Here is a 15,514-nt window from a genome sequence, read left to right as displayed (position 1 = left end):
TTTCACTAATTCATGAATCAGTCTTTTAGTATGGATTGTGAAATTATAGGTTTTTTATTTTAATTTTTAAAATGATTTTTTATAGTTAAATTTTTTTTATCGTCCTCGGGCGTCGTCGTCCGACGCTTTGCAATGGGTGACCGACCCAGACGACCAAACTTTCGGTTGTCTTACTCGTCTGCTCGATCGATCGTCCGCCTGCAATGGGCGGACGATCACGGATGAGCCCGAAAATCGTCGATCGGGCGGACGATCGGGCATCCATTGCGGATGCTCTTAAATATCAATTCCTTAAATCTTGTGCCAAAAGAATATGTGTAAGTAAAGACCAAAAAAGAGTTTTAAAAAATAAATACAGAATAAAAAAGAGAGAAACTCCTTCCGCAATGAGACAAAAGACTGACTCAAATCATTCATTCTCATTCCGATAGAAACACTAAGCAAAGAGAGAGAGCACTTTATGTGTGAGGCATTTTCACATTAGGGTTTTCATTAGCTGAGATTGCTGTGATTATCTTTGAGTGAATGTTTGAGTGCTTGTTTTAGCTTGAGTGATTTGTATTGTAGCTCCTGGTTTGTTTCTTGAATAATATTCCGATCACTTTCCTATGTGGACGTAGGTGGTAACACCGAACCACGTACTTCGCCGTCTCATTTCTTTTTTCAGCTCGGTTGTTATTTGATTTCATCGGTCGATCTTCTAACAAGAACATTATAATTTATTTTAGGAATATATTTGAGTTTGCATAATACATAATTTTTGAGTGAAATCGTTATCAGCTTTTCTAATCTTCTAACTTATTTAGGAATATATTTGAGTTTTAATCCATATATTCCATATATAATTTCCATAATCAAGCTTTTTTCACTTGAGATCATAATTAATACTACCCATTTCACATATAATCGATTTTCTGAATGCGGGGTAAAAAGGTATAAATACAAAGTAAATGGCCATAATGTATATCATGTGCATTTAGCATTTTCCATTGTTAAGTCATATTGTGAATATTATTCCTTGCTGGTGCAGCAGTTTTCCAGATTTGCAGGTCATGTTTTGCTGGTAGGTGGTGGTTTCCTAACAGATTTCTTTATACAATTGGCAATGCCTGCGAAGTTAGCTTGAGGCAGATCACAGCCTGCATCATCTTCCAAAGCATCATATGTCAAACCCTAGAAGACACAATTCAAGGAAAGAATCAAGGAAAGAAATAAATCTATTTTAGGAGAATACCAATTAGTGATTATACCTAGAATAGATTGATATGTTTCCAAATATACTTGTATTTCTCTCCTATAAAAAGAGATCATTGTATACAACGTAAAACACACAGAAATACAGAAATAAGAGAATCATAAACTTTGTTCTGTGCAATTCACCATGCCTAGCCTTTTATCCCTTATCCCTCTCGGTTACCATCTTCAAGATGGTATCAGAGCAGGTTATTAAGGTGGGGACTCAGAGAGAGTTCATCACCGTCCCAAGGCTACCTTTTCCGACCGTCTGTCCTTAACCCTGTGAGCAAACAAAATGTCAGAAACCACCGAGAGTTCAAACACAGATCCACATAACACAAACACTTCAAACCAAACCAATTTTCCACCAGATTTCGCGGCACAATTTGCCAAATTCCTGAAATTTAAGGAATTTTCATCAGGGCAGAGCTCGAAAAACCCCTCAACCCAGCCAGAATCGCTGGGAGAAGTAACCATCAAAACAAAGCTCAACGGGAACAACTATCCCCTATGGGCCAACCTGATGAAGAGGGCTATTGGCGGTAAAGGGCTGACCTCTCACATAATAGGAGTTTCAGACCCCGAACTGCCGATAACCGACCCAAATTACCCGAGGTGGAAGCTGAGAGATCACTGCACCTTCAATTGGATTATCAACAACATCGAATCCGACCTTGTAAACGAAGTTTCTCAATACGCGACCGCTAAGGGCCTTTGGGAGGGCCTGGCAATCACGTATTGCAGCGGGAGAGATCCATTTCAGGTGTACGACCTACACAGACAATGTATGACGATCAAACAAGGAGGAATGACCTTGGAAGCATTGTGGCAAAAATTACAGGATCTGTGGATATCCATAGACGCCCGAGATCCAAGCACGATTGACCATCCTCCGTCAATCGAGAAAGATAATCAACGGACCCAAAGGATGAGGGTCTATCAGTTTCTTACCGCACTCGATGAACGGTATGAATCAGTCAAGAAGGATATCATCAACAAAGAGCCATTACCGACTCCTCGAGAGGCATACGCGATGGTGAGGCGCAATGCCGACAATGCGCGAATATTGAAACCTACCAAACAACCAGGCTTCGGAATTGGAGCGGGACTGATCGTATTCGACCGCAACAGGACCAGTCAGCCTCCACCGCCACCACCGGCGCCGTCCCGGTATCCAGCCAATCACCGCAAAAGCGACAAAGATAAAAGCAAATTGTTTTGTAGCCATTGCGGAGGAAAGAGGCATACAAAAGATACCTGCTTCCTCATTCATGGGTATCCCGAATGGTGGGATGAAATGAAGAAATCCAAGCTCCAGAGGGCGGCGAATCGCGGCGGACCGAGGGCATCGGCATCAGCAGCGGCGGTCGGAGGCCAAGCCGCCTACGCCGAGCACGCGGCGGGTGGCTTCGGTACTCCAACCACCACCGGAAATTATGGCGGACGCGGGGAGGAGAAAGCCGTGGCCACTATCACGGCGGCGAGAGTGCAGATTGGAGGAGAAGCAAATGCGGCGGATCCGTCTAGGGTTTGGAGTGAAGGTAAAAGGGGGGTTCTCTCATTTGAACCCTCCAAGTTCTGCTAAATCACGTTTTTTACCCCATCCCCATAGACTTATTGTTTCCAGCCCCAAAACTCCTCTCATATTGCACCCCGTACCCCACTTTGAAAATAACTCCTCTAAACTCCCTAAAATTCCTCATAAACACATTCCAGCCCCTAAACCTTGTGAAAATCTTGTGATACATCCCACAATAAAATGCCAAAATTCCTTTGAAGCCTTGGCCATGTCATCTACCTCAGAAATAGGAGAAAAGAATAAAAATTGGATTTTTTATTGTGGTGCAACTGACACAATGTCTTTTGACATGTCTGATTTTGAAAGTATTTCCAAGTCAAATAAAACCCATGTTCAAACTGCGAGTTGAGATCTGACACCTGTTCAGGGGACGGGAACCATCACTATCTCCCAAACCCTTCGACTCTCGAATTGCTTATTTGTTCCGTCACTATCTCACAAATTATTGTCAGTAAGTCATGCGACTAAAGAATTGAACTGCAAGTTACTAATGCAGTCTCGTTTCTGTTTACTGCAGGATACCCAAACGGGGACGATAGTTGGGCGTGGCACTGAACGACATGGACTGTACTATGTGGATGAGGTGGCCCATCAGAGTACTGCGTTGCTGTCTCACGGACTGACCGATAAACAGGCTTGGCTTTGGCATCGCGGGTTAGGGCACCCATCTATAGGATATTTCCGTCTGCTTTTTCCTAAGTTGAATTCTTCTTTTACCTTTAATTGTGAAACATGTTTTTTGGCCAAAAACCATAGACATTCGTTTAAGTTAAATAATACTAGAGTGAAAACTCCCTTTTCATTAATTCATTCGGATGTGTGGGGTCCTGCACCTGTTACTGGGGATCGGGCTTTCGCTATTTTTTGTTGTTTGTTGATGATTATACACACATGACTTGGGTTTATTTCTTAAAAATAAAATCTGAAGTTTTTGACAAGTTCACCCAATTCTATACCTTCGTACAAACTCAATACAAACACAATATCCAAATCCTTCGATCCAATAATGGGGGGAGTTTGTCAATTCTAAAATGCAGTCTTTCTTCACTGAAAAGGGATTAGTCCACCAAACCACCTGTCCACATACTCCTGAACAGAATGGGGTAGCAGAAAGGTAAAACCGATATATTCTAGAAGTCACACGAGCCTTCCTAATCGAATCCCGAATCCCAAAATCTTTTTGGTCAGAAGCCGTAGCCACTACTGTCTACCTTCTAAACCGTCTCCCTATCAAAATCCTGGACTTCAAAACACCTTTGGACATCCTATCTGCCCAAGCCACTATCCCATCATCTCTTCGTCTAGAACCTAGGATATTTGGGTGCTCCGTCTTTGTCCATATTTCCAAACACGAGCGGTCTAAATTTTCCCCTTGTGCTGTTAAATGTGTTTTCCTAGGGTGTGGCCGGAATCAAAAGGGCTACAGATGCTATGATCCTAAAACAAGAACCATGTATACCACCATGAACTGCGACTTTGTTGAGGGAGAATACTTCTATAGCCAACCTAGCGGTCAGGGGGAGAGTCGACCAGAAATTCCAGAAAATGACTCACTAGGCTAGCTACCGACACCAATACCCGAACCTACACCTACACCCGTACCCGAACCTACACCTACACCAATACCGGAGCCTACACCAAACCAGGAAGAGAATCACAATAGTCAGGGGGAGGGAAACTTGACGAGTCCAAGTCAACCTGTTCTAAACGTCGGTCCACCAGAGACAGTTAGCGGTAACGCCGGGCCGTCAAGTTCCAATGTGCAGGACGAGGAGTTCGGCGACACCTCGCTATCTACCCCGGTCAGGGATCCTGAGGTAAATAGTCATAACTCTGGAAATATTACCCATGTGGACGAAACTAATAGTGACAGGGAGAATGAGGAAATTGAGGAACAAGCAGACATGGGTTATGAGTTACCGCTAAGGAGTACGAGAGGCGTTCCTCCTCGACGATACTCTCCAGACTGGAAAGGACGAAAGTCCCAATATTCTGTAACTAATCTTGTGCAGGGACATCTCACAGAAATGGCTAGAGCTTTTGAAGCTGCCTTCTATGAGGATGAGATTCCTCAATCCTTTGAGGAGGCGATGAAACACAAACATTGGAGGGTGGCAATGAAGAAAGAGATAGATGCCTTAATAAAGAATGGAACATGGGAGAAGTGTACTCTACCAAAGGGAAAGAAGCCAGTAGGATGTCGATCGGTCTTCACAATCAAAAGACGAGCAGATGGTTCAATCGAGAGGTATAAAGCACGACTGGTGGCTAAGGGATACACTCAGGTCTATGGAGTGGATTATGCAGAGACGTTCTCTCCGGTAGCCAAGCTAAATACAGTTAGAACACTGCTGTCTATAGCTGCATCTAGAGATTGACCTTTACATCAGCTGGATGTCACTAACACCTTTTTACATGGAGAGTTGGAAGAAAATAAGGAAGTCTACATGGAAGCCCCTCTAGGTTTTCTTGGAGAATTCGGAGACGGACAGGTGTGCAGATTGAGGAAAACCTTGTACGGACTAAAACAGTCTCCCCGGATATGGTTTGGGAGATTCTGCCAGGCAATGTTCAAGCATGAGTATGAACAAAGCCACTCTGACCACACATTGTTCATTAAGAAGAAGGACGGCAAGGTGACATGTCTGATCATCTATGTGGACGACATGATTATCACAGGAGACGATGAAGAGGAAATCAAGATTCTGAAGGAGAATCTATCTAAGGAGTTTGAGATGAAAGAGTTGGGGGCACTGAAATATTTCCTTGGTAGCAGAGACTGGTTTACTAGATTGCAAGCCCTCAGATATTCCTATGGTACCCAACCATGGATTGAAGATAGAAGAAGGAGCAAAGCTAGCAGACCGGGAGAAGTATCAACGATTGGTGGGAAAGTTGATCTATCTCTCACATACTCGACCAGATATTACCTATGCAGTTGGTATAGTCAGTCAGTTTATGCACAAACCGCAAGAAGACCATATGGAGGCTGCCTTGAAGATTGTAAGATATCTGAAGGGGACTGTAGGATACGGAGTACTCCTAGAAAAAGGAGGAGATCTGGAGGTTCATGGATACACTGACGCTGATTGGGCAAGCAATCCAGTTGACAGGAAATCTACGGGAGGATACTTCACGTTCGTAAGGGGAAACCTGGTCACTTGGAGAAGCAAGAAACAAAAGGTCGTTGCCTTATCTAGTGCGGAAGCAGAGTTCCGAGGAATCAAGAGTGGTTTAACGGAGATTATGTGGTTGCGGAGGTTACTTACGGAGATAGGATTTCCTCCAACACAGAAGAGTCAGTTATTCTGTGACAACAAGACGACGATCAGTATTTCAGAAAATCCAATGCAACATTACAGGACTAAGCATGTGGAAGTAGATCGACATTTCATTAAGGAGAACCTAGAAAAATGAGTCATAGAATTTCCATTTGTGAGGTCAGAGGATCAGCTGGCAGACATCTTAACCAAAGCTGTGAATTCTAAAGTGTTCAAAGAAGTTCTTGGCAAGTTGAGCATCGGAGATGCCGCGGCTCAACTTGAGGGGGAGTGTCAAACCCTAGAAGACACAATTCAAGGAAAGAATCAAGGAAAGAAATAAATCTATTTTAGGATAATACCAATTAGTGATTATACCTAGAATAGATTGATATGTTTCCAAATACACTTGTATTTCTCTCCTATAAAAAGAGATCATTGTATACAATGTAAAACACACAGAAATACAGAAATAAGATAATCATAAACTTTGTCCTCTGCAATTCACCATGCCTAGCCTTTTATCCCTTATCCCTCTCGGTTACCATCTTCAAGATCATCGGTGTAAGAGTGAGGTGATAAGAGGTTACCAAGAGTTTGACACGCCTTCATCATCTTGCAATGTTCCGCTTCATCCTCTCTTATGTTAAAAAACACGTCATACAGATTATCTGGAATCAAGAACAACCTAGCTTTTTACCCCACCTTGCATTATATACTACTCCTAATACAATTTCAACAAAAATAGGTGTATCAATGCACTGCAAATTATTCCAGACTTGTAGGGAGCAGAGTGTATAGAAGTTTATCATCTTATGACTGCATCGTACATCCTTGGCCTTCATAAACTTGTCGTAAGTTTCAAAAGCCACACATTCTGAGAATTGATCTTCAGAAATTAATCGATTTCAGTTAAAACTTCCCCAATTAGCCTTTTGTAGATGAAGTGAGGGTGTAATAAAGCAACTGGAATTCAGAAAGCATGCACTACGCGAGGAACATGTGAACTGGCGATAATGTGTATGATGCTGTAAGATGAGTGGGGAAGTGAAAGTCTATGAATGATTTTAGATCATCAGCTGGTTTGAGTTCTAGGGGAACCCACTAAGTGAGGCATGCTTTCAGTGATTATTACTTCTAGAGGAACCTCAGTCCATCTGAATTAACTAGAAACATGCAAGTTTAAGTGCTAGCGCAAGCAAGTTAGCCATGGCCAGGTATAAACGAATAGTTAGCACGAAACACTTACACGCTATTCCTGGACTCAATACATATATGAACACAATCATAAAATAGTAAAAGGCCGCTATGTATTGAGCAAGGAACCAACCTATCAACTCACTGAGAATTCCCCCCTAATTCCTGCAAAAAGACAATTTTGCAGGAAGTAGAACACTTTCTACTGTTAGAGAAATAGAATGGCTACCATGGATGCTATGAGAAATATGACAGAAGGCAGTAAGGACTAAGGCATTAGGAAGTAACCAGTTGAGCCTAAATTCTTTCGAACCATGACCAGCCTCATTGTAAAGGCAACCACTAGAATGCACCTCGAAGCCCAAACACTTAACCTTTCTTTTGAAAAACCAAAAGTTTTACCCACATGTGAACAAAAGTGATAGGGCTGAGGTAACTCACCAATTTGGGTAGAACAAATAGGTTGGATGATCTGATAAATTTGAGGAAAATTTGATAAAGTTTCTTTGCAAACTTGATCCACCAACAAAAAAAAAGAAACCTTAGAAAAACAAAAGGGCATAAATCATAAAACCTGGTCCTGAGAAAAAAGAGAGAGATAAAGAATGTATAAAGCTAGAAGGGCTAAGAAAGAGAAAACAAATGAGAAAAGAATGGATGATCATCCTTTGGGAAACAGTCGGAATAAACAGGGAGGTTGTCCTGGTTCTTTCTTTAAGTTCATATGTTCACAAAATTCTTTTTGAGTTTTTATCTGTTATGAACTTAGAACCCTTAGCACTTCCACCTTATCTCACATAACACCTTTTTAGCCCCATTACAATCGGATCAAAGACCTTAAGGAACTGTCCTAAGTTGGTGATTCTCGTAGCATCAACGGTACGACAAAATGGATGAGTGAATGGTCCTAATAGTTCTGGTGAGGATTGAGCGACTGAGTGAATCCAACAGTTGGAAGGATAGAAGCTATCTTGACAAAGAGACAAGCTGATTAGGTAGACAGGGGAAGGAAAGGAATCTAAGACTATAGACGATTGGATTGACCTTAAGCTTGTGGGGACGTTTGCTAAACAAAATAAACCAGTTCTATCTTTTCTTATATGCTAAGTTTACTTGTGTGTTTTCCTTTCTAGGTCTTTTTACAAGTTTATTTTTGTTTCATGACTCTTTTGAATAAGAACCATGCTTGAAACTTGCATCTTTTGTTTGTTTTTCTTTCATACTTGAGGACAAGTATGGGTTAAGTGTGAGCAGTTTGATGAGGCGCGTTTCATGCATGTTTTCTGTGATAAATCTAACATGCAAATATAAGCCAGGTATGTGAAATTCCGCCATATTCAGAAGATTGAACTGATCAGTTGGGCAGACGAACGAATCAAGAAATGAAGTCGAAAATCTGCAATGCTGAGTTGATTAAGTCAGAAGTAAACGGAGCAGGCAGGAGTTTTCCACATAGAAGATTGAGCTAAGGGCCCCACCAAAAGCTAAGGGCAGGAATGACAATTCGAGAGGATGGTACCCTAGGGATCAGAGCCCCACGCCTCTCTATATATAAAAAGCCCAACGCGAGAAGACGGGGGGAGGGGGTCGATGCGGTTCACGGTGCACAACCTTAGGAACTCAGCTCTCTTCTAGGGCTGAAATGGAAGCTTGTTTCACTTCATTTTGATGGTTTCTTTCACACACACACTTGGTTCCCGTTCTAGTCTAGTTTGGTGGTGTTTTGGGTGTTGGTTTTTATTACTTATTTTGCTCTGGTTCTGTAATCCCGCTTCGAGAATGAGCGATGAAACAATTTCTAATTTCTTTTGTCTATTATCAGTTTACGCTTTTATTAACTCTTGACGTTTGGATCCAGTAATTTCAGTGTTATGATTTCAATTCCCGTTGCAATGTTCTGTAATTATGCATGAATTCTCTGATCTTTGTTGATTTCCTAATTAGTCCCTCTGTCCCTACAAATTTGTCACATTTCATTTTCTGCACTCGTTTTAAATAAATGATAATAAATAGTTAAAGTGGAGATATGGTAAAGTAAAATAGAGAATAACGTAGATGGGAGTCTTTTCTACATTATTCTCTTTCTTACTTTATACTCTTTCCACTTTACCTATTTATTATCATTTTTCCAAAACGAGGACAGAAAATGAAATCAGTATATACCAACTTATATGACGCCGGACCAATTGCAGTCAATATATGCTCTTTATTGAGATCTTGAGCATGATATGGCATGTCCTTAGGCCGCCGCAATAATTTTTATTATGCATTTTTAAGGATTTTTTATTATGTAAATTTGAATTTTTATGATTTTCAATTACATACTCCATCCGCTGCATAATAGATGTTACACTTTCCTTTTTAGTTTGTCCCATCAAAGACGTCACATTTCCTTTTTTGGAAAAAATGTCTCTCTCACATTAATATAAATATGCTATTTTCTCTCTTCATCTAATATACAAAACAACATCACCTAAAATCTTGTGTCATTCTTTAACTATGCCATCTATTATGGGACGGAGGAGTAATTTTTAGGAATTTTTAGGAATTTTTATCATGTAACTTTTGGTTTTTTAATTAAATATTTTAAATAAAATATGTTTTACTTAATTACATTTTTGAATTATAAAAAATAAAGTAGTGAGTCCCTGAATAGTTAAGAGAATAGATGGTGGAAACATGGAATTAAGGTTGTGGGTGTAGTCTCTTGATCAAGATATGGAGTAAAAAGTTGTGTTTGATGCATAAATAGTATTCCCTCTGTCCTTGAAAATTTGTCACATATTTTCATTTTCGCCCGTCCCTAAAAATTTGTCGCTTTTCATTTTTACCATTTTTGGTAATGGACCTCATATTCCACTCATTCATTCTCACTTATATTTTATAATAAAATTAATATATAAAAGTATGACTCATATGCCACTTAAAATCTATATCGGGTCAAAATGGTGATAAATTATAAATGACGGATGGAGTAAAAGAGAAGAAACGGTGGCGAGAAGGGATTGTGGATGGACTAAATTGATTATCTCAAAAAAGGTACTCCCTCCGTTCCACCATAAGTAATGGATTTCTTTTGGGCACGAGATTTAAGAAAATGATATATAATGAGTTAAAGTGGAGAGAATAAAGTATGAGAGAGGAAAAAGTAAGAAAGATAAAGAGAGAATAAAGTAAGAAAAAGATAATAAAGTAAGAGAGATGAAATAAAGTAAGAGAGAATTAAAGTTGTCTTTTGTTAAAAAAAGGAAATTGATCACTTGTAGTGGGACAATCCAAAATGGAAAATTAGTAATTTGTGATGGGGCGGAGTGATTACTTTCATATATTACCTCAAAGAAAAATAATGTGGAGTTCGATGATAATGTGCTAAACTGACACTACAAAAAAACCGGTAGATAGTGACGGAAAATAGTGACGGCGGCTGCTAGCTCAACAATTAGTGATGGAAAAAGCGTCAGACACGAAATAGTGACAGATTAATCCGTCACTAAGTGAAGCAGCCATCTATATTTTCTATCATTTTGTGGGATTAATAGCTTTACTGACGGACAAATCCGTCACTAATATTTTTTATTGACAAGTTTTTTTGTGACATAGTAAGTTTGGCGGATCCGTCATTAAAAAATTTGTCAATAAAAAATATTAGTGACGGATATTGTCTGTCAATAAAGCTATTAATCCATCAAATGACAGAAAATGCTTCGCTTAGTGACGGAATAATTTGTCACTATTTCGTGACTGACGCTATTTCCGTCACTAATTGTTGAGCTAACAGCCGCCGTCACCATCCAACGCTTTTTTTAGTGTGGCTCGACTCCATCTTCTGAATTATGGTGGTTAGGATTTCGTATGCCTTTAAAAGTAAACAAATATGCTTTCATATAGTAAGTGCCAAATAATCATTATATATACTGTATTACTTAAATATCTATTGAAGAAAATAAATTATAAAGGCAAGATTCGGCCGGTGGGATTTCCCCGTCACAAAGATATATTAATTGTATCCGGTTGACTGTAAGATAAGCAAAGCCAAAAAATCCCATCAGTATCTTAATTATAATTGATATCTAAAACAATATTGAAAACACACAATAAACCAAAATCATAAACGAAATAATGCAAATGTACGTCATGTGTTTTCTCAGTAAGCATAGATTGAATTTGGGCCGTTAAATGAGCAATGTGGAAAACGGAAATAGTTAAGATTTCAACGACCAATAACCACCATCAACGGCAGTTTTGTTGGAAATCTCATCTTTTAATTTGTTCTGAGAGGAAAGCTTAGGAAGATTATCAAAAGGGCTATTCCTGCCGACAAATTACACAATCTCTTGATTAATATTAATCATTATGATTTAGAACCTGATATATTCAATTATTTCTAGCCCGTAATTCATGTTTCAATAATTATTTTGAATATACACATGACGCTCATATCAATATATATATACTTGGGATGCGGTTTGCAAAATTATATCCCGAGATTAAATATAAAGTGTGGATGCGGTTTGCAAAATTATATCCCAAGATTAAATATAAAGTGTGTTTGGTTCATGAGATTTAATCTTACAATGGATAATCATGGGATAATTAGTCATAACTAACTTCTATGACTATAATAATCTCACAACTCAATCCTAGATTATATCTAGGTATTATTTTATCTTGGAAACCGGCCACCACCAATGACTATACGCAGTAAAGGATTAAATTGGGCCATTTGGACAACTTGAGAACCTAGCTTGAGATTCAAAATACTAATATTTCTGAACATTATCATATATAATTAAATATTCGGCTAGGTTACCCGAAATTGAACATCCGATCCAAATCAACTCGAAATTTAAAATTTAGTTCGATTTTAGTTTATGATATTTAGATATTATCTAAAATGGTTTGGATATGTAAATTGGTTGATACAATGTATATTTTTATGTTTATTATAGATTACTGATTTTCAGGTTTTCGGTATTTTTTTGGATATATTTGTAAAATTTTGGTTTTTTAGTTTGAATTTTGAATTTTTTAGTTTGAATTTCGATTATTAGGATTTTTTGATAAATTTGTTCAATTTCATTTTTTCGATTTGAATCGATTATTGTAGTTTGGATTTGGATTTTTCATATTTGTTTTTTTAGATAATTCGGTTAGATCGACTTTTTGCCTAAATCGAATGCTCACTCTTTGCTTGGTATAGTTCCACTGACTAGTACAATATATCGTAAATATGAACAGCTTAAGAAATTAATACGATATTTTGTAGACAAAGTTGTCGGTAGAAACTTAGAACTATACTATCAAAATACAGTATAATATAGTGTTATCTTAAACTCTAACTAATTTTGTCAATATAGAACATACTCCCTCCGTCCCACGTTATTTGAGACGTTTCTTTTCGACATGAGATTTAAGAAAGTTGTGTTTAGTGAGTTAAATAAAGTAGATGAGATAAATAAAGTAAAAGAAAAAAGAGAGTAGAGTAAAGAAAAAATAAAGTAGATGAGATTATATGTTTTGTTTTTAGTAAAAAAAATGACTCAAGTAACTTGGAACAACCCAAAAAGAAATACAATAATTTGGGACAGAGGGAGTAATAAAGTGTTATGCACAGAATTTTATGCATATAATCGAGTACCATAGTAGTATAACTATTTTAATAGGTGCTGGTTATATCTACATATTTCAGTTATATGCTATACGGGGAGTGATCAATTGTTAACTCATCATTTAATTGTTAACTAAAACTAATTTAAGACCATATGGTTTTAGAAATCTTGTGATCTAAAATTTGCCACGTGTAGTTTTTGTTTTTATTAATTAAATTGAAAAAGATAAAAAAACTATCAAATTAGGGTTTTGGATGAAAAATGTCAATATAGTGTTTCTAAAATATCAACGCAATGCTTTGAGAATGTTAACATATTGCTTATATTGGCATTCTACATGTATTATATTGACATATTTTATATATTATGTTGGCATTTGTTGCTGTACGAAAAAATTGAAAATTTTCGATTTTTTTTTCAAATTTTGACGTCGGAACACATGCAAGTGAGAACTCGTTAGAATCCTTATGAAATTATCTTTAATTTGATATATGTTGTGCGAAAACATAATTTAAATCGAGAAAGTTATATGCGTTTTAAAGTTATGGGATATTTTTTAAAATTTAGTTATAACTAATTTGACGTAAATTGATCTTAATACCCTTATTGACGTTTTTTGTTGATCATATTGACGTTCCAGGGCTGATGATCTAGGTCCTTGATTTGAATATCTAATGGCTATTGTTTAATTGTAGTTAACAATTAAGTATTGAGTTAGCAATATAACACTCCCTGTGCTATACGGTAGGTTAATTAACTCATAAACTTTGTTATTTATCGTCACCTTAGATCGATCCCCATAATGAATCTGTGGATAAATACAAAACAAAGATGTCAATTGGAAAATGCCATTGATCTGTGACAAAATGTGATGTACGTATGCATAATTTATGGCCTTAACTTTTTCTAATGCAAAAGTTGGTGCTTTATATTCAGCTATAAATACCATCATCGATCCAGCCATAAATACACAAAAATAAATAAATCTTACACTTCCAAATATATCCTTGAAATGGCAGCGAGTTTAGGTAGTGTATTATCTAAGCTAGTAACATATATAATTGTAGTGTTTTTCATGAGCAAAATATGCGAAAGCTCGAAACACAACTCGTCTCGGAAAGCTTTGCACTGGTCGTCTGCAGGCGCGACATGGTACGGAAGCCCAAACGGCGCAGGAAGTGACGGTACGTATATATATCGTAGTAAATGGGGTGTGAATGAATTGAACATATTGTATAAGATGGCTGAATTGGTTGCAGGAGGAGCGTGTGGTTACGGGAACCTTGTTTCGGAAGCTCCATTCGCTTCCATGGTGACTGGAATTGGGCCATCCCTCTACAAGTCTGGCAAGGAATGTGGAGCTTGCTACATGGTACATAATAACTAGACAGATAAATATATACTTTTTTGTTATGGTTAATGTAGAATTAATAATATTTGGTATGGAGAGTAGATTAAATGTAGGAAGCACCCATTATGTTCGCGTAAAATGGTGCGGGTGGTGATAACGGACTTTTGCCCGGGAGGAGCTTGCCTATCCGATGCTGCACATTTCGACCTCAGTGGAACTGCGTTTGGAGCCATGGCGGTCCCTAGCCAACAAGACAAACTTCGTGATGCTGGCATGTTACAAATCCGTTATGCTAGGTAAGTAATTGGACCACTTCTGAAATGAGAACAATATCAGTTCGTTGATTCATTAATATCAGATGGTATCACAAAATTTATCAGGTCAAGACTCAATATCAGTTCGGTGATTCATGGATATCAGTAGGGTTTTGTAACATTCAAAGTCAACAACTGATATGTTTTGTGATGTCAACTGACAGTAATAGAGCAATGAACTGATACGGTTCTTAGTTCTCACTTTCATAATTAAAGAGAATGGATTCTGATTGTGGTAATGGTAGGGTTCCGTGTGACTATTCGGGGAAAAAAGTAGCGTTCAAGGTGGATGCAGGGTCGAACCCAAACTACATGGCAGTAGTGGTCGAGTATGAAGAAGGGGACGGAGACCTTGGACGGGTGGATCTACAGCAAGCATCGAGTAGCGAGTGGCTAGAAATGAAGCAGTCATGGGGAGCAGTATGGAAGCTCGACCCGGGATTCGAGCTCCATCCTCCCCTTTCTATTCGCCTCATCTCTCAACATTCACTCCAAACTCTTGTTGCTAAAAATGTCATTCCAATTGGTTGGCGTGCTGGTGCAACTTATACCTCCCTTGTTAACTATCTTTGAAACTTATATATATCACTATGGCTTCCGCTGCAATTTCTTGCATCTGTGATGCACTTACCAATCATATGTATTTATCATCACTTTCTTTTCTTTGTTTGTTTGGTTCTTGTTTAAGGCCAAGAGTTAAGAATATGATTTGTCATATGCTTGTAATTATTCCAATTTTATATCTATCTATCTATATTTGGTGACAGAATCCGCTCCATGATCTACGTGTGTCGCCTACTTGTTTTTCAAATATGGATATGGTTGACAATGGCACAATTGTGTGATCTATAATTTACAAAATTCAAGATGATAATCATATAACCGGTATATATTTGCTATCAAATAAGATTTCGTAATTTAGTATATCTAAATTTTTATTAGAAATTTGGATTTTATCGTTTGAAGTT

General features: G+C 38.1%; 1 protein-coding gene across 1 annotated transcript; it reads left to right on the top strand.

Moving 5' to 3' along the window:
• The first annotated feature begins 13,838 nt into the window (after positions 1-13,838).
• On the top strand, positions 13,839-15,298 carry LOC121781139 (expansin-B18-like). Its single transcript, XM_042178837.1, has 4 exons — positions 13,839-14,065; positions 14,141-14,253; positions 14,335-14,528; positions 14,792-15,298. The coding sequence occupies exons 1-4, from the start codon at positions 13,894-13,896 to the stop codon at positions 15,117-15,119; spliced, it is 807 nt and encodes a 268-aa protein (XP_042034771.1). The 5' UTR covers positions 13,839-13,893; the 3' UTR covers positions 15,120-15,298.
• Positions 15,299-15,514: the final 216 nt, after the last annotated feature.

This window comes from Salvia splendens, chromosome 20, assembly GCF_004379255.2.
Source record: "Salvia splendens isolate huo1 chromosome 20, SspV2, whole genome shotgun sequence".
In the NCBI taxonomy this organism is placed as follows: Eukaryota; Viridiplantae; Streptophyta; class Magnoliopsida; order Lamiales; family Lamiaceae; genus Salvia; species Salvia splendens.
Note: the sequence above shows the minus strand (reverse complement) of the source record. Positions and strands in the feature narration are given on the sequence as shown.

Coding starts and splice junctions, on each gene's coding strand:
- LOC121781139 (XM_042178837.1), top strand. CDS start 13,894: ATGGCAGCGAGTTTAGGTAGTGTATTATCTAAGCTAGTAACATATATA. Junction 14,066..14,140: donor AAACGGCGCAGGAAGTGACG/GTACGTATATAT, acceptor AATTGGTTGCAG/GAGGAGCGTGTGGTTACGGG. Junction 14,529..14,791: donor TTACAAATCCGTTATGCTAG/GTAAGTAATTGG, acceptor TGGTAATGGTAG/GGTTCCGTGTGACTATTCGG.